The 21534-nt window shown below is 43.8% G+C and overlaps 1 protein-coding gene across 4 annotated transcripts in view; it reads left to right on the top strand.

The window, feature by feature from the left end:
- Positions 1-21534, top strand: part of OSBPL10 (oxysterol binding protein like 10) — a 200356-nt gene that overhangs the window by 82559 nt on the left and 96263 nt on the right. For 3 of the 4 annotated variants that reach the window (XM_031940428.1, XM_031940425.1, XM_031940426.1), the window contains exon 4: positions 2787-2978. The exons of the other annotated variant lie outside the window; for it this stretch is intronic. In XM_031940428.1, coding sequence (XP_031796288.1) covers positions 2787-2978 — 192 coding nt within the window. The remainder of the gene's footprint in view (positions 1-2786; positions 2979-21534) is intronic. 4 annotated transcript variants of the gene reach the window in all.

The raw sequence follows: 21534 nt of genomic DNA, 5'->3' as shown, positions 1-21534 counted from the left end.
TAGGGAGAGCACCATGTGGGGCATGCAGGGACTCAGTGTTTCTCCCTACTCATTCGTGGCTTTCTTTCCCCCCAGTCTTAGTGTGGCTAAAGATCCCTCTCATTTGGTCTGTGCTTTGTACAGACCTAGTGACTGACATATCCTCACGCCTGTTAGGCTGTGAGCCTTGTAAGGGCAGGAGCTGTATTTGTCTTTCCTTGGATCTTTAGAACTCGACACACAGAACCTTGCACTTGGGAAACTTATTTATGGTATCAGGTTTTTATGTAAATATGTTTCAAGTGAATTTAAATTTATTCAAAAAAGAAAACTTTATGTTCCTATATGGATCATGACAGTGTGTGCTGAATCCAGTCCAGCACACCTTGATGGAACGTGTGCTAGGTACAATGTATTGGAAAGACAAAGACAATTCCTGCCCCCCAAGAGTTTAGAATTCATTGGTGGAAATATATTATGTAAGTAGGTAGGGATGTAAGTGATGGTTTGTAGCAGAAGCTGACAGCTAGATGAAGCAGAAAGTTTCTGGAAGATGAAGAGCTCTTGGGAAGAACATATATTCATGCTGATGAAGGCTTTTCAAGGCCAAGACCTTCAAAATGAAATCACTTTAGAACAATCAGCTCCTGAGATTAGTGCTATTATTTTTACATTTTAAAATGAGGAAACTGAGGCAGACAGCAGTTAAGTGACTTTCACAGAACAAATGTCAAAAGCTGGATTTGAATTCAGTCTTTCTGTCTCTGGGGTCACTGCTAAAGCAGCCTCTGTGTAGGGATATATGTTTATTTAATGTTTTATTAATGCTCTTTTCTTTATTTACTGTTCCTCTGCTTTACCTGACAGCTGCTCCCTTTTTCGCCTCCCCTTATCTATTGTCTCTCTTCCCAGAGGCAGGAGAAAGTATACACAGACTCATCGATTGTCTTCTAAGTCACGTTTAATGCTGCACTGATGGGTGTTCTGGTGGTTATTGTGGCCATTATATACATTTTGCTCCTGGGTTCTGCATCAGTTTACTTCCCAAGTTTCTCTGAATTCTTTAACTTCATTTCTTAATAGTGCAATGATGCTATGTTGTATTCAGGGGTCTAATTTCTGTCAGACTGTTAAACATTTTATTTAGTCTTTTATTGTTGTTTTTGAGTCATTTCAGTCATTTCCAATTTTCTTGACCCCGTTTGAGACTTTCTGGCAGAGATCTTATAGTAGGTTGCCATTTCCTTTTCTAGATCCTTTTTATAGATTAGTAAACTGAGATAAATAGGGATAAATGACTTATGCAACGTCACATAGCTGGTAAGTGAGCTCCTTCTTGATTCCAGGCCCCTCTACTTCTGCCTGACCTAGCTGTCCTAACAATTAAAGCTACAGATAACATGGAGAAAGCAACTTAGGAAAAGGAACAGGAAGTGTTTAAGTGAAGGCTGGCTGTCCATGTCTGCAGTGTTGAAGAGGGGATTCTGGTTAGGGCTGGGCTGGACCAGATAACCACGGAAGTCTCCCCGAGTTCCAGTCCGGTGGTCTTCCCACCAGCCAGCATTTCAGTGGCAGAGGGGAGATTCTCAGTTCAGCACTCATTCTCTGTGGACAGCTCCATGTGGTGAGGGATCTTTCTCAGGTGTGGATCAGAAACCTGCCTCCTGTGGGGGGTCCGCCTGGAGCCCCAGTTCTGCCCCTAGCAAGTGTCTCACTGGCCCCCATGTTAGTCCTGGAAACTTGTATCAGAGTAATAATAATGAGAGATGTTTGCTGAATTGTGTTGAGCTGAATTTTAGCAGATAATTTGCCCCTGCAGTGATCTTCCATCTAGTCTCTATTTCTTATGTATCTCCAATTTTTATATATTTTTATCCCTCATTAGCTTCTTGAGGACCGGTGCCGTTTTTGCTTTTTCTTGATATTCTCAGCACAGAGGACAATGTCTGGCGATTCAGTTTAATTTATCGGGCACCTAAAATGTGGTGGGCTGTGCTAAGTGTGGGGGATACAAATAAGATAAAGATAGCCCTTGTCTTCAAGGAGCTTACTACCCAATGGGAAGGTAATACACCAAAAAGAAGCTGGAAATGATGAGGAAACGACCAGGAGAGTGCCTGGCATGAGGGCACCTACTTGTGTTGAGTTGAACCCTTGTAAAGCCGCAGATGGATGGTCACTGAGCTGGACATCCACTTCCTGCCTTCTGAGAGAAGATTTTGGGAGGGTTTAGTGCTTTATACCCTCCAGCCCTCCAACCACAAGGGAGAAGAGGCTGAGGGGGGTGCTATCCAAAGCCTGATTAGTTCATCCTGAAAGGGTTTAATCACAAAGCCAGTAATTAAAAATACTCCTTGATGGATAATAGTTACCATTTCTATATGCTTTAAGGTTCATAAAAAACTAAAATTATTATCTCATTTGATTTTCACAACTCTGGGAGTAGGTGCTGTTATTATAACCCCATTTTATGAATGAGGGAACCCAGGTGGTCAGTGACTTGTCCAGCATCACACAGCTAATAAGTGACTGAAATAGGATTGGAATTCTGGTCTTTATGACTCAAAGTCCAGTGCTCTGTCCACTCCACCATCTGGCTACCTGGATGTTAGTTAATGCTTCGGCTGGCTCACTCACCTAGAGAGAGTAGAGTAGCTTCTGCCCATCACCTTCCTTCTGCCCAGTTCACTCACGTCCTTATAAGCTTGCACTGCCATACCAAGCTGAAACACGTCTAGCCACCCCAGATGCTCGGAGCTGCTCTCTTGTGCCGGTCTCTTAAAAGATTTCTATTCTACTTATTCTAGAGCCCTCCGAGCTCCCGGAGCCGAAGCCTGACTTTGCTCCCCCACGGAACATCTAATTCGTCATCCCCCAGTAGCCAGAGACATCTCATCCCCGCGCCCTCCAGCGTGGTCACCGTCACCCACCACAAGTCACCCGCTACTGCCCGAAGATCAAAGAGTCAGTATTCTGCCCAGCTCCATGACGTCCGAGAGGTAGGCCGTGCCCTCCTTCTGGGGCCTGGGCTCCACCTTTGGGGGCTCTTGGAAGGACGAATGGCTTTGGGCTCCTCCTGGGAGATCCTCTCCCTGTGGCTGATTGGGGACACGCAGCCACACAGGGATAGAAATCCTGGCCCTTAGGAAAGAAAAATCTTTGATGTTGAAATTTGTTTCTTGTTTCATTTTGCGAATGACTTGTGATCAGCCATTCCTTTCACGTTACACGGGGCAAAAATAGGAGTAGAAGGAGGAAGATGATCGCTTCGTTCAGGGCCTCGGTTTTCTCTGGTGTAAAATGTTGGAGTGGGTGACCTCTGAGCCTCCTTTTCCTTCTAAGGCTGGCATCTCATGTGCCTCCTCACCCTTGCAGGGGTCCTGGTCAGGGATGGCCTGGGCTTGGGGGCTTCTGAGGAGGAAGATCAGGGAAATGATCCCAACTAGCAGTGTGAGAGGGGTGGGGCACTTTCCAAATTTCACAATCAGAGAGGACTGGTCTTGGGCACCGAGGGCTTTTTCCTTGGTGTCTCTCTCTCTGTGGCTCTCCCTTCTCCAAACTTAGCCATACTATTAGTGGTTCGGAAGCTGACCGAGACCAATAGGGTCAGGGAGGGGGTTGGGAGGTGTCCGGACTCCTCCAGGTGATAACTAAGATGCAAGTTGCAGTGCAGGAATCTTATTCAGTCCTAAATATGTTTGATATTAATGATACCAGTTGGATTTTTTTAGATACTAGCACATATTTATACTGTCAGGTTTTCTTTTTAGAGAAAGGATGTGAATTCTCTTAGCATTTCTTTTCTGATTCTCACTGGCAATAACTGGTGACTGTCACTCACGGTGTGTGTGTGTGTGTGTGTGTGTGTGTGTGTGTGTGTGTGTATACTTGCCTGCATGTGTGTGGATGTTGCAAGTGATTTAATATGGAGAGATTTTATGGATCTATTTTGGAGGCTATTAGTACTATTTATAGAGACTCTCTTGCTCTTCACTTTGTATTCACACGTGTCGCTGAGTGTTTCATAACATACTAACTGCCTATAATTGCCTTTTCATTCATTTGTTTGTTCATTCATTCCTGGGATATTATTATCCCCATTTTACAGATGAGCACACTGATGCCCAGGAATGGAAAGTGATGTGACTAGACAGTAAGTGCTGGTCTCCAGATTTTCAGTGCTGGTCATTTGTTCATTTGTACTTCACCGTATATAATGCTTTCTACCTTTTATTCCACTTTAAACAGTTGATAATACTTAATTTTATTTTTTGATGCTATAGTCTGGGAAAAAATAGAAATATTATAGTTCTCTTTATATCCCTTTTATAATTTTTAAATGAGCTCTGTGGTCAAAACCACTGTTGTAAGTGTGCTTTCAAGTCAATCCAGCATTTATTTAACTTTCACTGTGTTCCAGGACAGAGAGACCCCCAAATGAAAGTGTTTCTACCCTCCAGAAGTTGACCTTCCACTGAGGCAGTGTTTGCCATGACTGTTTCGAGTGATATTTTTACATAGTACAGTACAAAGAGAGATATGAAAAAAGAATAAAGACCAGGAACAGGAGAGGGACTTTATAGCTGGCTTGAAAGATTTGGAAGGTCTTTTTTTCTCTTAGGCCCCAAAGGACCCAAGTGGAAATTACAAAGACAAATTTCAGTTTATGGCAAGAAAAACTTCTTAATCATTCAAGCATGACCTGGGGAGCTGGGGAGAGTGGAGGGGGAGGGGTATGAGATGGTGAAAAGGAGCGTCCCCATTTTCTGGAGGCATTCTGGCAAAGGTTGGATGACCATTAATGAGGCACATTGTTGTGGTGATTCTACTGTGGACCAGACTGAAGGGCTGTTAAGGTCTTTTCCAACTCACAGATACTGTGATTGATTCGGTTGCTATGATTGTTGCCTCAGAAAGATGGGAGTTCAAAGACTTAAGCGTTGGGTTATGGGATTGGGAAAGGAAACGAGCCAACTTTCCCATTTCAGTGATTTCTTATTCCCCTTATTTAAATGATCTGAAATATAAAACAAAGACACAGAACCAGCGCGAATTTAGGGTTTTCAAGCCTCAGGCGTGTCAGAACAATTAATTGGGCGACATGTTTCCTGACTGGGATCTCTTCCCTGTATACGCTGATGACCTTTCATGTTGAAAAATATCTTTCATGAAGTACAGTTTTAACAAGACTCACATACATTTAGCAAAGTTTGCATGATATCTGTAATTCAATTCGGCCAACTTTTATTGCAGACTTACTATGTGTAAGGAGATTGTTCATGTGGAAGGTGAAGGCAGGTTTTCTGTTGGTTTTCACAGCCAGCTGCGTGAAGGTTCTAGCTCCTGATCCTAAGCAATTTCTTTGTGGACCTGTGATCAACATCTGGATCAGAATCCTAGAACATGGGGTTAGAAAAGGACCTCGACTGCCTTCTAATTGAGGGGTTCTTAATCATCTTGGTATCGTGGAAAAGTTTCTGAACCTTTTCTCCAAAAAAAATTCTTAAATGAATAAAATAGACTTGCAAAGAATCCAATTATATGGCAATCCATTCAGTTACCAAAATATGACAAATAAAGTTCATGGACCCCACGTTAAGAAACCCTGATATAATAGAACCCATGTCCCAAATGGATCCTCACTTCAGTGTCCCAGACAGGTGTTCATCTCTCTTCAGTCTTAATTATAACAGTATATTCCATTGCATCATGTACCACAGCTTGTTTGTCCTCTCCTGAAGTTGGGCATTCAGTTGCCCTCATTTAAAAAAATAATTATATTTAAATGCTGTTCTGAAAACGTGTAGACATATTCGTCATTTCTGTAAAAAGATGATTATGAAGAATATAGAGAAATAGTGGAAGACTTATATGTGCTAATCTCAATGTGTGCATTTATGACAACAATATAAATGGAAAGGACAAAACAAAACTTGGCTCTGGGTATTGTGATGATCAAGCTAGCTCATGAGTGTGCCGGGATTTTTTAATGGGTTCTCTTTTTGTCATTTTACTTGGTGAAATCCTCAGCTCCCATGGATCCAATTAGCCATCTCTGTAGAAGATTCACAGATCTGTTTATGTAGTTCTAACGTTCTCCTGACCTCTAGTCCAGCTGCCTGTTGGATTGCTCATAGATACCTTAAACTCAACCTCTCTAAAACTTAACACTTTTATCTTTGTCCCAAATCCTCACTTTTCCCCTCCTACCTCCCTATCCCAGTCCTTCAGGCTTCCAATCTAGACGTTATCTTAGATTCCTCACATATCTAATATGGTGCCAAGTCTGTCAGTTTCATCTCTTCAGCACCTCCACAGCCTCTCTTGCTGATTTCACCTCCACAGCTTCTCTTGCTGATTTCACCTCCTCAGCGTCTCTTGCTATTTCACCTCCTCTTGCTATTTCACCTCTTCATGTCTCGCTGATTCATTTCCTCAGCGTCTCTTGCTGATTTCACCTCTGCAGCCTCTCTTGCTGATTTCACCTCCTCAGAGTCTCTTGCTGATTTCACCTCCGTAGAATCTCTTGCTGATTTCATCCTTGCAACATCTCCGAATATGTCCCTTTCTCTCTTCTAATACAACTTCCACCCTAGTGCAGAGACATTTATCACCTCATGCCTGGACTGTTGCAATAGCTGTTGGAGGGTGGGAGTGGGGTCTGCTTGCCTTGGCTCTCTCTATAATCCGTTTAGCCACTCAAGTGATTTTCTTAAACTACAGGTCTGACTTTGGCACCCTTCCTAATCAGTTAATTGCTGTGGTTCCTTATTGTGCTTGAGCTCAAATACAAAATGCTGTTTGGTATCATAACCGGCCCCTTCCTCCCTTCCCAATCTTATTATACTTCATTCCTCTTCACCTTCTCTTAAAAGTTTGTTATTTTATAGCAGTTATCTCTCCTTGGCACTTCCATCCCCGTCATTGTGCCCTTCCTTATAACAAATTAAACCAGTTCAATAAAAACTGTGAACATAAAGCAGGTTTTGGCCTCTTGATCTGCCTCTCCTCTGATGTTGCCTCTGGCAACAGCCATTTATGAGGTAAAGCACTTGCGAGGCCATGGTGATATACAGACAGAAATGACAGTTTTTGCCTTCAGGGTACTTACATTCTATCATACAAGTTTTTTGATTTTAAGCCTGAAAAACATTTTCCTTGAGAATTTTCATTGGATTCTCTCTGTATTGTGTGTGTCCCTCTCACTAGTGGAGAAAACTCAGAGTGAAAATCTCCAGTGTAGCGGCTGATTATAACAAGGAGCCTCGATAAATGAAAATTGGAATTTATTTAAGTTATTGATCAGTGTGGCTGGTGCTCATAGCCTGAATATTGATTCATAGAAAGCAGTGAATAGTGGTTGCGTGGCAATTAATGGGAAAAATGGGATTCATTTTATAGGAATTCAATTTATACTCTGCTTTTCAGATTTTTATTGATACCTTTTGTTTTTACATCCCTTTGATGGACCCCATTTCTCTTTTTGTTTTCTCCATCTTAGGAAACTATTCTTTATTACAAAGAATTTTTTTGAAAAGAGTAAAAGGAAAAAAAAGAGTAAAAGTGAAGAATTAATTGAAAAAAATCCATGCTCCTCTACGTCTCCTTCCTGACATCCCCCTCTGCCAAGAAGGTGGAGCTGGTGGGTGTCCTTTGTATCTGTCCTTGGAGCCAAGCTTGATTATCCATCATTTTTAGTTTTTTCGTGATTGTTGTTCTTACCATTCATGTTGTAGTCATTGTGTATGTTGTTTTCTTGGTGGCGCATTTCCTAGGAGCCCTGTGCTGCTCTACTTGTATTTGTAACACGTAGACTTGGCAGGCTTTCCATTATTAAATGTCCAGCCGTCTTTTAAAATGAGGAGCTATTCAATTAGTAGACACAGCAAGAGGCAATTAAATTAAACCATGTATCCTTTCTAGGATTAGTCAACAAAACAATCTGTGAAGTACAAGAGCCTAAAATCCGCCCTTTAAATCCAAACATGCTAGTTAGGGAGTGAATAATGGCTGTGTGAGGACCAGAGCGAGCGCCTGAGGTTCAGGGTCTCTTTCTGCTTTTGGTTGAAGGCTTTCTTTGTGTTTCAGGCCCAGCTTGGCTTCAGAAACTCATCAAGGCTTATGCATATGTGACTCCAAATCTCAGGTACTTATTAGCTGTGCGACTCTGAGCAAATCGTTTGGCCTCAGCCTACCTCAGGTTCCTGGTCCCTTGAGGTCATTTCCAGGTTGAGATCCAGGATGCTTTGGACCTACTACCTTTTGCCGGAGGAATCTCTCCCCTGTTCCTGGTTTGTATGAGGCAGCCAGTGTAGAACTAGGGAAATCTAGTAGGATTTAAATAGATCTTTTTGGGGATGGAGGGCCCGTGTGTCTGCCAGGGACAGCTGGGTGGCTCAATGGATAGAGCACGAGTCTTGGAGTCAGGAGGACCTGAGTTTGACCTGTTTACTAGCTGTGGACTCTAAGCAAGTCATTTCATCCAGCTTGCCTCAGCTTTTCCCTCTGTGAAATGAGGTGGAGGAAGAAATGACGAATCTCTCCAGCATCTCTGCCGAGAAAACCCCAAATGGGGCCACAGAGAGTTGGGCTCTAGACGCTGGCTGGTTCAAATTCAGCTTCTAAATACTGGCTAGCTGTGTGACCCTGAGCAACTCATTTCTCCCTGTTTGTTTCCTTTCTCCTCCTTTCTGTCTCAGTGTGTCTCTTTTTGTGTTTTTGTCTCTCTGTCTCTCTTTTCCCTCTTCTCCCCCCCCCCCCTTCTCTGCTTCTGTCTCGGTCTTTCTCCCCTCTCTCCTTCTGTCTTTCCCCCCCTTTCCTTCCCACTCCCCTTTCCCCTCCCATTCCCTTTGTGTTTCTCCTCTCATGGACCCAAAGGGAGTTCAGGATCTCACCTCATAAGCACCTTGGCTCCAGGAGAAGGGTGCTAAGTGGTTTGGGGTCCTTGGAGGTTATTGATTCAGCATTGCCTCTAAGTGCTGGCTGCTCTGGTGGTTAATGGAACTTGTTGGGAGCCTTTAAGTGAAGGATTACACAGCAGGAAGACTGAGTGACTCTACCTTTGGTACTTAAGCCATCTGAGATAAGTAGACGTTGGGCTCCTGGTCTGGGAAATCTTAGCAGGAGGGGCCTCTGCCAGTTTAGTTTTTTCCCTAAAGCAATTTCTTTGACTTTCTCAAGGCCTTGATGTGCAGGAATCCTTTTGGCCAAGAGCAATTCCTAGTCCCAATGTCGGGTTCCTTAATGAGAAGGGGAGGCTCTCCTGGCTGTCCTATGGTGTCTGGTCCGGATCATTATTTAGCCCAGGTTTTCATTCCTTAGCTCTGAGCTAAATACTGTTCTTCTTCACTTTCTCCCAAAGGTCCTTGATCACATTCTGTGTTTTGTCATTTACCTCAATTTTTTTGGAGATTGTTTCTTTTCAGGTTGAAAACCTTCATGTACATAAGTGCTAAAGGAGAAGTTAATTTGGGTCCCAACGTACCCGTGTTTGGGTTGGCCAAGTGAGGTGATTCCTGAACTCCTCTGGTGCCTCTGGCTCTTGGGATCAGAAAATGGGAGAAATTGAGTTTTAGAGCAGAAGTGAAGTCCCTGTCTTCTGGGTCCAGTCAGGGCCTTGGCCATCACTGCCCAGCAGGCTGTTGGTCACTTAGTCTTCCTTCCTTGACCTCAGCTTCATCATTCATAAAAAAATAGCTGCTAGTTGATCTCTTAAGATATTAAGAGATTTCAGAAGGCCGTGGTACAGGTCCTAGGTCTGTGGTCAGAGGTTCTGGGTTCAGAGTCTGTGTGACCCTATAGAAGCTTGTGTAGCTTGAGGAACTCTTGAGCAGTTGATCTCCTTTATCCCCCAAACACACACACACACACACACACACACACACACACACACATTACATGTGTGTGCACATGTGCAGCACTCACATATCGATGCAGTTTCTATGGCATAAGGTGATTTGCCCCCATGCTCTCCTCTCCCTTCCCAACCTCCTCCAGTAGATGGCACAGAGTGTGGACCTAGCATTGGGAAAATCTTGGTCTGCCCAGACACTTTACCTGTCCCCTTTCTCATCTGTGAAATGGGAATAGTCCTATCTGATTTCACTATTATTTCTGAGCTCCTACCCTCATAAGGACTTAATCTTAATTCAGATCCTGAAAAGGAGGATTTGACTTTTTTTTTAAATAGTATTTTATTTATGTTACATGTAAAATAATTTTTTACATTTATTTTTAAAACTTTGAGTTCCAGATTCTCTCCCTTCCTTTCTTTCCACTCTGGCCCCTCCACTCCCATTGAGGAAGGCACATGTGAAGTTATGCAAAGCTTTTCCATAAAAATCATGTTATGAAAGAAAATAGATTCTCCCCCCCCCCCCCCCCAGAAAAAAACCCATTAAGAAAAATAAACTAAAAAGTCTCCTTCCATCTGTATTCAGATACAATCAGTTCTTTCCCTAGTCCTTCAGAGTAGTCTGGGATCGATGTATTGCTGAGGAAAGCAAAGTCATTCCACTGATGATCTGCTTTTTATTTGAGTGAAGACATCTTTTGTTTCCCGGGACCCACATCCGTATGGAATCACCCTCTGCAAGGTGAGCTCCCTGAACAGCAGCCCTGTTTCCTTGGGGGTCACAGAACCCTGGTGCCGGCAGGCTGCTGGGCACACTTAATAAACGATTGTTGATTGATGTAAGGAGGCTTTCCAAGGGAACAAGATTTGCTTGTACTTTTGGGTGGATAAAGAGAAATGTTGTCCCTGCTGTTTGTATAAAACTTCACCTCCCACCCAGCGGAGAGTGGGCGTTTAAAGTCCCTCATTCAGGGACCCCTCGATCAGGCTGAGATGGGCTGCTTATTCATGCCTCCTGAGAAAGGAGCGGGGAGGGGACAGCAGAGACGGTCTCCTTGTGGATCAATGCCCTGTGAGGACGTCCGTCAGGACCGCCGTGCAGGACAATTTAGGGGTCAGGTTGTTGGACGTGCTTGAAGTCTTGAGCCACTCTTGGGCTGGGGGTGCATGGAGCTTGCAGGTGGTGGATGCTGTCGCTGCCCCAGCCCTGTGGCTTCTGGGCAGTCACATGGCATTGCACGGTCTAATTATAATCTAGCCTCAGTCAGTGTGGAGATACTTCTCTGTTCTCCCCTTAGAAGAAGAAACTTTGCTACTGACTGTGTGTCCCACACCAGCAAGTCCTTTCTTGGCCGGACCCCGCCGGCCTGTGCCCGTTGTCAGGCTTGGTTTTGTTGTGGAGTGTTTGTCATTTAGAAATGAGCTGGATTTGGGTTTCTTTGAGATGCTTGTTATATAGTGAGTGGGGTGATTTCATTACCTTGGTTGGAAGATCTCGTTACTAAGGCAACTGGTTACTGGATTGGATTTAGGAGAAGTAAACTGGAAGCCTGATAAAATCTCAAAATCCTTAGACACATTCCCTGGCGTGCCCTCCCCGCGGCTCCCACGCTCAGCTCCCAGCGACCAGCCACCACCGACTGTCCTCTCCCCTGCCCCCTTCTGCCTCTGAATTTCTCATTTCCCTGCCTGTCTAAAAGCGCTTCTTCTCCTGCTTCAGACTTTTCATCTTTTAAGTTCTCTATTAATGTCTTTTGTGGTGTGTGTGTGTGTGTGTGTGTGTGTGTGTGTGTGTGTGTGTGTGTGTGTAGAAAGAGGGAGACCGATACAGAGAGACAGAGACACACACAGGGAGAGACAGAGAACAGAGCGAGACAAGAGAGATGTCACCATTTAAGTGGGTGTTTTTCTTAGTAAAGACTCTTGTTTTTGATGCATACTTAACTCTTACCAAGATAACTTTTTGAAAGATAAAAATTTAACATCTGCCATCAGTTTTTATGACCTTAAAAGAGCACGGTTCAGCTGAAATTTCATTTAGGGAGGGTTTGTCAGGGAGATTGCTTTTCTTGTTTAGATATGGGACGCCCTTTGGTTCTCCTGCCCATTTGGGGAGTGTTCAGCGCAGAGCCCAGTGCCTTCTGCCGGGCCCTCCCAGCTGAGCTCCCCAACCTGGCCTAACCAGGACTGAGAGAGTCCAGTCTCTCTCCCAGCTGCCTCTTTTGGGGTGCTCTCTCTGTCAATAGTATCATGGGGGGAAGAGATATCCATGGACCCTTGGAGCAGTCTGTCCGAGGGCTCACTGGGTTCAGGTGTCATGTTTGTACAGGTGATCCCCATCTCTATAATCCATCTCCTTCCCCCTCCTCAGTTCCTTGGCTCCCTACTGGATTTGTCCTCGTGACTGTTCCAAAAGCATCTCAAAACTGATGAATCCAAAAAACAACTGTTCTTTCCCCGAAGAAAACTTAGCAGAGTTTTTGAGGTTAAAAAAAAGAAAGCACCTCTTTTTTTTATTAGGAAAGAAATTTTCGTTTTAAAATTTTCTTTTGGCTTAGGATAAGAGCCAACTTCATAGGAACAGACTGTTCTAGTGTTAGAAATTACACATTTATTTTCAAGCAAAAATGTTTTGTCATACAATAAGGTCATGGTGATATTTTTGTAAGTCTGTCCATATTTGTGCTCTAAATGGAAGCTAATTGGCTTCTTTCCCTCTCCCTTCTCCCTGAAATGTTCCAGTGCCTTTGTATCTAAAACAGCTGGTGCATCGCGCCTGTCACCTAGGGAATCCTTCACCATATGGCTGAGGTTTCAAGGATAAAGTAAATTCCAGCCAACCTGCCTCTCGCCTCACAGCTCTGTTCTCTCTGCCATACGGCATTCAGACACAGGGAATCACTGTCTGAGTCCAGGGCTGGCTAATCTGATCCAGAGGTGGGGAGATTATTATCCTGAAAAGACTGTTTATGTAGCATTTATTTAATGGAGGACTTGGCAGTTCTTTGTCAAGCAAGGATTCCCAAATGGAAAATCAGGATCGTCAGCTCTTCTGAAATTGAGGGTTGGCTGCCAGGAGTTACCTTAGAAGTAATACTAGGTATTAGCTAGGAGAGACCCAGCTGGGTTGTAGGGGTGTAGGCATGCAACGCATTATCCCATTCCCAGGGAAAGAACCCTTGTGGAGAAACACCTCCAAACCACAGATTTGTCTATTTCTGCTTCTTTGAATCCCAGACCTTTTCCCTACCTCTTTGGGGAACTGACTCGTCCCTGCTGAACTTTATTTTATAGATAACATTTATGGTCCTGTGGTCTAGGGGGTGTGTGTGTGTGTGTGTGTAATATACAGTTTGATTTTTGTTAATACTGCTATTTGTAATTTTTGATGATTTTAAAAAAAAATTACTGTCCTTTCCCCAGTTTCATCTTCCAAATAAAGGGATACCTTTGTCCATCTGGTAAACAAAATCTATGATCCCTTCTCAGAATCATTTTTTAAAATACCCAAAATGAAATACAAAGGAGGCTTGATTTTTGTTAATACAGCTATTTATAATTTTTTTATGATTTTAAAAAATTAATTAATTTATTTTTCATAATTACAACTTTTTGTTGACAGAGCCCATGCCAGGGTAATTTTTTACAACATTATCCCTTGCCCTCACTTCTATTCCGACTTTTCCCCTCCCTCCCTCCACCCTCTCTCCCAAATGGCAAGCAGTCCTATACATGTTAAATATGGCACAGTATATCCTAGATACAGTATATGTGTGCAGAACTGAACAGTTTTCTTGTTGCACAGGAAGAATTGGATTCAGAAGGTAAAAATAACCCGGGAAGAAAAACAAAAATGCAAACAGTTTACATTCATTTCCCAGTGTTCTTTCTTTGGGTGTAGCTGCTTCTGTCCATCATTGATCAACTGAAACTGAGTTAGATCTTCTCTTTGTCAAAGAAATCCACTTCCATCAGAATACATCCTCATACAGTATCGTTGTTGAGGTATATAATGATCTGCTGGTTCTGCTCATTTCACTCAGCATTTGATGATTTTTTTGAAGGTTACCATCCTTTCCCCAATTTCATCCCCCAATAAAGGGATACCTTTGTCCATCTGGTATATATCTACAATCCTTTCCTCGGAATCATTTTTTGAAATACACAAAATGAAATAGAGGATTATAAAGGAAGCCAGTTAGAGTGGAATATAGTTCCCAAAATCAGTCAATGATTAATCACTTTTATTAAGGGGCTACTATTTTCCAGATACTAGCCTTTGTTATAAAAGCAGGCTCTCAGACCCCAAATGGAGAATCCCTGCCCTAATGGAATCTGCCCTTGTAACAAGAAGTCACCATTAATGGAAGAAATTTAGTTTAGCAATGTGTACCACACTCCCTACTGGAAGTCTTGTTGGAATCCTAGTGTCAACTCAGCTTGAAACAAGATGAAAACTCAAGAGTGATGTCAGGGTCCTGGTGTTAACTCAATAGAATTGATACAGTGCTTGTTGGTTTACACCTTAGAGCGAATCCTTGCAGGGTGATGGGGTTGCTAATACTGATAGACAATAATGCTTGTGTTCACACCTCCCTTGAAGTTCTTAGGACCAGAGAGCACTCTGGGAGATAACCCATAATCCCTGCCTCCAGAAGGAGGAGTTAACCTTTGGGAGATCATATATATGGAGGAAGCTCTTAAAGCTTAGAAGAATTTCTCTGTAACAGTCTCCTGACTGGGGTTGGAGAGGAGCACTCTGGGAGGAAGCCCATAAGCCCTATCTTTGAGGCAAGAGAGATTCTTTGCAAATTCCACCTTGGTGCTAGCTGGAGGCTGAAGAAAGCAAAGGCAGAAGCCAAGGACAAAGCTGCAAGAGCTCTTGGAACCAAGCAGAGAGATAGGCCTGAGCTAACCGGGCTATATTGAAGGACACAATAAAAGATCTGAAATTTTACCAGCTGGCTGTGATTTTGGAGTAATTATTTATTTCAACTGAGACTAAGGCTGCCTCCAGAAAACCTCCTCGAGAAACCTGCTTTCTCCCAGAGAGAACTATTATTATTTTAAAGAAGAGAAAAACACCAACAAAGTCTGTCATCTTTCCACCAAGGAAGAGAGGGGAATGTTTTATCTCAGTGAGTTCCCTGGAATTGAGGTTGCTCACTGTCTCTTCCTCGATGCCTGTCAGTGTTGTTCTCCTCAAACATTGTGGATCATTTTCCTGGTTCAGCTCATTCTCCCCGGCGTCATTTCATACAAATCTTCCAAAGATTCTCTGATAAAACATCTGAGGCCATATAGGAATGCAAGTCCTGTGGACTTCTTTATTAGAATAGAAGCTCTTTAAGGGCAGGGACTGTCAGGCTCTAGAACTGGTACCAAAGGGAGGTACTTAATAAGTGCTTATTCATTCATTCTGCCATCTTGTAAACCATCATGGTCTGTGTCTTCATTCCTCTTTTTGATGGAAACCGTAATGACAGAATAGAAAGAGTAGAAGGTTGGGTTAAAGCTGGAAGAACTCGGTCACTTACTCTTTCTGTGCTCTTGGGCCAGGTAAGTCACTTTACTTCTAGGCGCTCTGCTGCCTAGAAGATGAAGGAGTTGGGCTCTCAGGTCCCTTTCCATCTGTGATCTCTTCTTTTGGGGCAACTAAGTGGTGCCATGGAGTGGTATCAGACTACCCCTGGAGTCATGAAGACCTGAGTTCAAACCTAACCTCAAAAACTTATTAGCTCCGGATTCCTCCCAAGGTTGTTAAAAAGTATCAAATGAGCAAAGTATCTATAGAGCGCTTAGTACAGTGCTTGACACATAGTAGGTACTTAATCAATGCTTATTCCTTCCTCCGACCCCCAGAGATACAGAGTGATCATCTAACATTCACACGTTATTAAAGTTCCTGCTTGGTGGATTTCAGATTTCAGAAAAGCCTGAACTGATACAAAGTGAAATGAGCAGAACCAGGAAAACATTGTACACAGTGACGGCAACATTGGATCATGAGCAACAGTGAAGGATTTAGCTGTTCTTAATGTTACAATGATCCAAGACTGTTCCAAAAAACTTGGGATGAAAATTGCCACCTTTCAGAGAAAGAACTAATAAAATCTAAATACAGATCAAAGTCTACTATTTTTCACTTTATTTTTTTCATGTTTTTTTCCCTTTTAGTCTGTTTTTTCTTTTACAACACAACTAATATGGAAGGGAAAAAGGAATATTTCTGTTGATTGCTTTTTCCAAGTTTTCAAGGAGCATCCCTTTCAACCTTCACTTTGTTTCTGCACCCAAACCTCAGTAATTCATGTCACTATGGATAAATGAACTGCACAGATGGCTCCCAAGCCTCATTTTTCATCTCCAACAAACTTTCTGCTAGAGGGATGAAAAAATTTCTATTTGAAATGTTATCGTTTGCGCTCTGATCTCCTCTAGTGATTGAATGTAAAATGATTAAAAGACGTGCCAGGGGAGGCAAGAGGGGTCTGGGTCAGGTCCTAAATAAGGAAGGGTCAACCGAACCACCGACCCTGCCAGTCTCATGTCTTCATAATGGTCTTCACTGGGAACGCTGTCTGGTCTTCTCCCTGTTTTGTATTGTGAGCAACAGATGAGTGCATATAAATGTTTGTCCACATATAAATCCTAGGTTCTGAGGTTCCCTCCTCTCAGGAGTCTACCATTATTGGAGTGTCACAAAGGAAAATCCCATTGGTCAAGGGCCATTGCTTGGAACAAAATACATTTCACTGACACAGAAATGGGGAAATGGTCTGCACGAATGAATGCATCTGGTTAGGATATTTATGGAAGTATATGTAGTATAGCTAATTTTAGGATTGTTTCTTTATACCCGGGATTGGGAATTATAAGTATGAGAGAGCTAATTTTTTGCATTTTAAGATCATTTCCATTAACATCAGATGTAGCCGGGTGGTACACTGGATAGAGCCCTGAATGTGGAGTCAGGGAAATCTGAATTAAAATTTAACATCAGATACTTATTAGCTGTGTAACCCTGGACAAGTAGCATCCTTTGTCTGCTTCAGTTTCCTTATCTGTAAATTGGGAATAATAATAGCACTTACCTCCTGCTATGGAGGATCAAAATTTTGTAAAGTGGATCTAATTACAGCACAATATAATTATGAGCTTATATTAAGTAACAGAGCCTGTGTGTGACATATCAGTTGAATACTGAGCTAAGTGCCAGGAAGGCCTGGATTTGATCCCTCCCTACCTTGGAAATTTCGGAGGAGCCATATTTTAGACAGTCTGGGTAGTTGAGAATGTTTTCTGTGTGTTCTCTAGCTATCTGGCCCGATGCAAATCACTTAATGACTTTAATCATTCTTTCATCCCCCAGGTTAAGTCACAGGCCACTGGTCAGAGATCACAATTGAAAGCCACAGGGACCAGAGAGCTGGGGGAGGAGGGATATCACTTGCTGATGCAGTCGCCACATATGAGGGAGGGACTCTTTATTAATTTCTTTAGTATTTAATTTTTTCCAATTGCATGTAAAGATGGTTTTCAGCATTCGCTTTTTTTTTTCTTCTGGCTGAGGCAATTGGGGTTAAATGACTTGCCCAGGGTCACACAGCCAGGAGGTGTTAAGAGTCTAAGCTCATATTTGAACAGTCCTCCTGACTTCAGGGCTGGTGCTCTCAGCATTCACTTTTACAAGATTTTGAGTTATATATTTTTCCCCTCCCTGCCATCCCCCAAGACAGCAAGCAATATGGTATCGTTTATATAAATGCAATCATGTAAAACATTTCTACATTGTGTTGTAAAAGAAGAAATAGGACAAAAGGGAAAAAAAACATGGGGGAAAAGTGAAAAATTCTGCATTTAGACTCCAGAGTTCTTCCTCTGGCTGCAGGTGGTATTTTCCATCTGTTGGAAGCATCTTGGATCACTGCATTGCTGAGAAGGGCCGAGTCCAGCACAGTGGATCCGCACAGAATCCTGTTTCTGTGTACGATGATCTGGTTCTGCTCACTTCACTCGGCGTCAGTTTGTATTAAGTCTTTCCAGCCTTTTCTGAAATTGGATCCGCTGAGCAGGGATTATTTCATTCTTGGAAACCTGTATTGTCTAACTACAGAACCTGGCACGTAGTAGGTGCTGAGTAAACGTTAGTTGATCAAGGATGAAACTATTCACAGAAAGATTTTGCTTTTTCCCTTACAGGGTTTGATTATTATTGCTTATGGCCCCCCCCCCCCCCCACCCCCGAGGCAATTGGGGTAAGTGACTTGCCCAGGGTCATACAACTAGAAAGTGTTGTCTGAGACTAGATTTGAACTTAGGTCCTCCTGACTTCAGGCCTGGTGCTCTAGCCACTGCACCTGGCTACCCCGCTTATGTTTTTAAGTAATTTAAAAAAAAAAAATCTTCAGTAGATAGAACCATCATCATCATCTCATTTACATATTGTCTTAAAATGTGTAAGCCACTTTACAAACATCAGCTCTTTTGACTCTCACATCAAACAACCCCACCCACCCAGAGCTTGGTTTGTGCATAGGAAGTGTTTAATAAACCTTCATCCATCCATCCATTGATTCATTCTCCCACTCTCCCCCATGAGGTCCTTTTCAACTCTGATGTCTTGTGAATGTCACAGCTGGAAGGACCCTTATGGATCATCTCCAACCATCTCTGCTTTACGGAAGGGACTCACTCGAGTCCCCGGCCATCGGGAGCAGCGTCAGGACCCTGAATCCAGCTCCCTGTCCAGGGTCCACAGCTGCCTTCGGCTGCAGGAATGATCATTCACCCACTTGTTCCCAGCCTGGACCAGCAGGTGTTGTGTGCAGATGAGATCCCAGACCAGCTGGGGGGAGAATCCGTTTCCTGGCGAGTCTGGGGGCCCGCTGCCCCTTGGTGCCCCAGGGGACTTTGCCCGCTGGAGAGCAGCGTCGGCAGAGCCGGTTCTTGCTGGGGATCCCCCAGTTGCTATTTCTCTCCTTTCAAACGTAGAGAAACTTGAGAAAACAGATGTTGTCCTGGTGTTAAGTGGAGCGTTGGCTCATTCATCCTTCTAGGTGTCGGCCCACAGAGAGTAAGGAGAGTACACGGTGTTCACTGTGTTAGAAGATGCGATGAGCGTGACTTAGTCTGTCATTAATCGTTCTCTGTCTTCCTGAAAAATAAGCCCCAGAAATCTCCCCCCGGTTTTGTCCGAGCCTGGCCACCCTCCTACGCTTTTTCAGAGCCTCCTTCTCAGTGTCTCTGTGTTAAGGTGGAATGATCAGGGGGCTCTGGTTTCGAGTTCTGCCTCTGATGTTGATGCCATTGGGCGAGATCCCCTGGTCTTCAGTTCACTAAAGTGAGGGGTTCTGTCAGGTGGTCTCAGAATCTGGGATCCAGGCAGTCCCTCCCCCAAGCCCTGTCACTTTCTATCACCCTTGCTGCCTACAGCCATCGCCTTGCTTCTCTTCCTACTGCTTCTGTCCCCTTAACCCTTCCTGAAGTTGGAAAGCTCCATGAGGACAGAGGATGGTTTCTGTGTGTTCCCCTGAGCTGAGGATGGAGCCTCAGGAGGGAACGGCACAGGTGGGGGGTGTAATGTCATTTAATTTGGGGATTGTACCAGTCTCCTGTAATGGTGACTTTGCCTTTGTTCTCTCCCAGCTGGATATCCTCTACCTCCCTGTCCCAATCATATGTGAAGCCTTGCTCTGGGGGCATCGCTGGCACAGTCCCCAGCCTTTTCTGTCTCTCTCTTGCTCCTAAATGACGCCTCCCATTGGTCCTGTTTGTGGTTTAATCATGTCTGACCCTGTGACCCCATTTGAGATTTTCTTGGCAGAGATAGTAGAGTGGTTTGATATTTCCTTCTCCAGCCCAATTTACAAATGAGGCAAGCAGGTGGAGTGATTTGGCCAGGTCACACAGCTAGTAAGAAAAGTCAGATGTGACCTCAAGTGCTCCTCTCTCTCCACTGCCCTGCCATTGGTCTCCACCCCCTTTTGTAGTCTGATAATCTGTTTTTCCTCTTCCCATGTAATCACGGTTCTATTTTTTTCAACTTCCTCCTACTTTCTTTTTTCTTCTAATTTATTCATTTTAATACACATTGCTTTATGAATCACGATGGGAGAGAAAAGCAAATTGGAAAACACGTGGGAGGGGGAAAACCAGAAAAAAGAAATGAACATAACAGGTGTGGATTTAGTTCTTTCTCTGGCTACACGTGCATTTTCTGTCCAAAGTCTATTGGGATGGCTTTGGATCACTGAACCACTGCGGAGAACTAAGTCTTTCACAGCTGTTCATCACATTCTTGCTGTTATTGTGTACAGTGATGATCTGGTCTTGCTCACTTCCCTCAGCATCAGTTCCTATAATTCTCTCCAGACCTCTCTGAAACCCTCCTGCTGATCTTTTCTTACAGAACAATAATATTCCATAACATTCATACACCAGAACTTATTCAGCCATTATCTAGCTGATGGGCAGCCACTCAGTGTCCAGTCTCTTGCCACTACAAGAAGGGCCAACACAAACATTTTTGCACATGTGGGGCCTTTTCCCTCCTTTAATCATAGCCTAAGTTAGCATTTACACGGTTTCTCAAGCCCTTTGAATGTCATTTGCTGCATTCCTCAGGACATCCATGGGTGGTAAGTGGAAGCATTATCCTCAGTTTACAAAGGGGGAAACTGAGGCAGATTTAGGGTGACTAAGATGGTCAGTGGCTGAGACGGGATTTGGACTCTTTTATTGGCGACCCCCCCCAGGCCATTTTGACCCTTCTCCCGATTGGGGCTCCTGGGTCTGATCTGGCTCTGTGGCCACCGGCTCCTTGTCCCTGTGCAGGCAGGCAGGGTGAGGGCGGCATCTGACCCCTGTGCTCCGTGCCCTGCCTGGGTGGACACTCATACGTCCTGGGCCGGAGGAAAACTTTGGGAGATGTCCAGCGACAGAATGCTGTAATGCGATTAAGGTGGAAACAGCAGAGCGTCCCGTTTCAGGCCCTCCCTCAGGTCCCACAAAGAATTCCTTGTTCATAATGAAACAAAACTGGAAGGAACGGGCACAAGCATTCTTCTGGGGGCTGTACTGCCAGGATGTTAGGAGGCTGAGATGGATTGATTTAAATATTCAGTATTCAGTTCAATAACCATTGATTAACAGTTTCCACGTCCCAGGCACTGTGCCAAGCACTGGAGGTACAAAAAAAGGGTAAAAAGTAATCTGAGCCCTCGGAGAACTTACAACCTAACGGGAGAGAAACGGGCAGACGACCATGCATGCTCCGTGCCGGATAGGTGGGAGGTAAGTAGCTGAGGGAAGGCGCTGGGATTGAGAGGGCCTCTTCCAGGGGCCTTCCCTGGCTCCCCCAGATGCTTCTGATTCCAGAGAAATGGCTCAGCCCATTTTGTGCCTGTGCCTGTGTCCAAGGCTTGTTTCCCTTAGTGCCAGGCACCTGGGGACAGCTTGGTAAGGGCTCATATGTGGAAGTCCTGTGGTAAATGTGTATGTGTGTATATATATATATATATATATATATATATATATATATATATATATATTTATTTATTTATTTAACTAGGGGATGGACTGGATCTTGTTGTTTCCGTGATGTGTCATTGTCAGGAGACTGTAAGTTTCTTGAGGTCAGGGCTGCCTCTTCCCGTGCACAGGGTACCTCCGATGCGACTTTGAGCAAGCTGCTTTGCTTT

This window comes from Sarcophilus harrisii, chromosome 5 (assembly GCF_902635505.1).
Source record: "Sarcophilus harrisii chromosome 5, mSarHar1.11, whole genome shotgun sequence".
In the NCBI taxonomy this organism is placed as follows: domain Eukaryota; kingdom Metazoa; phylum Chordata; class Mammalia; order Dasyuromorphia; family Dasyuridae; genus Sarcophilus; species Sarcophilus harrisii.
This window is presented reverse-complemented; position numbering and strand designations above follow the sequence as displayed.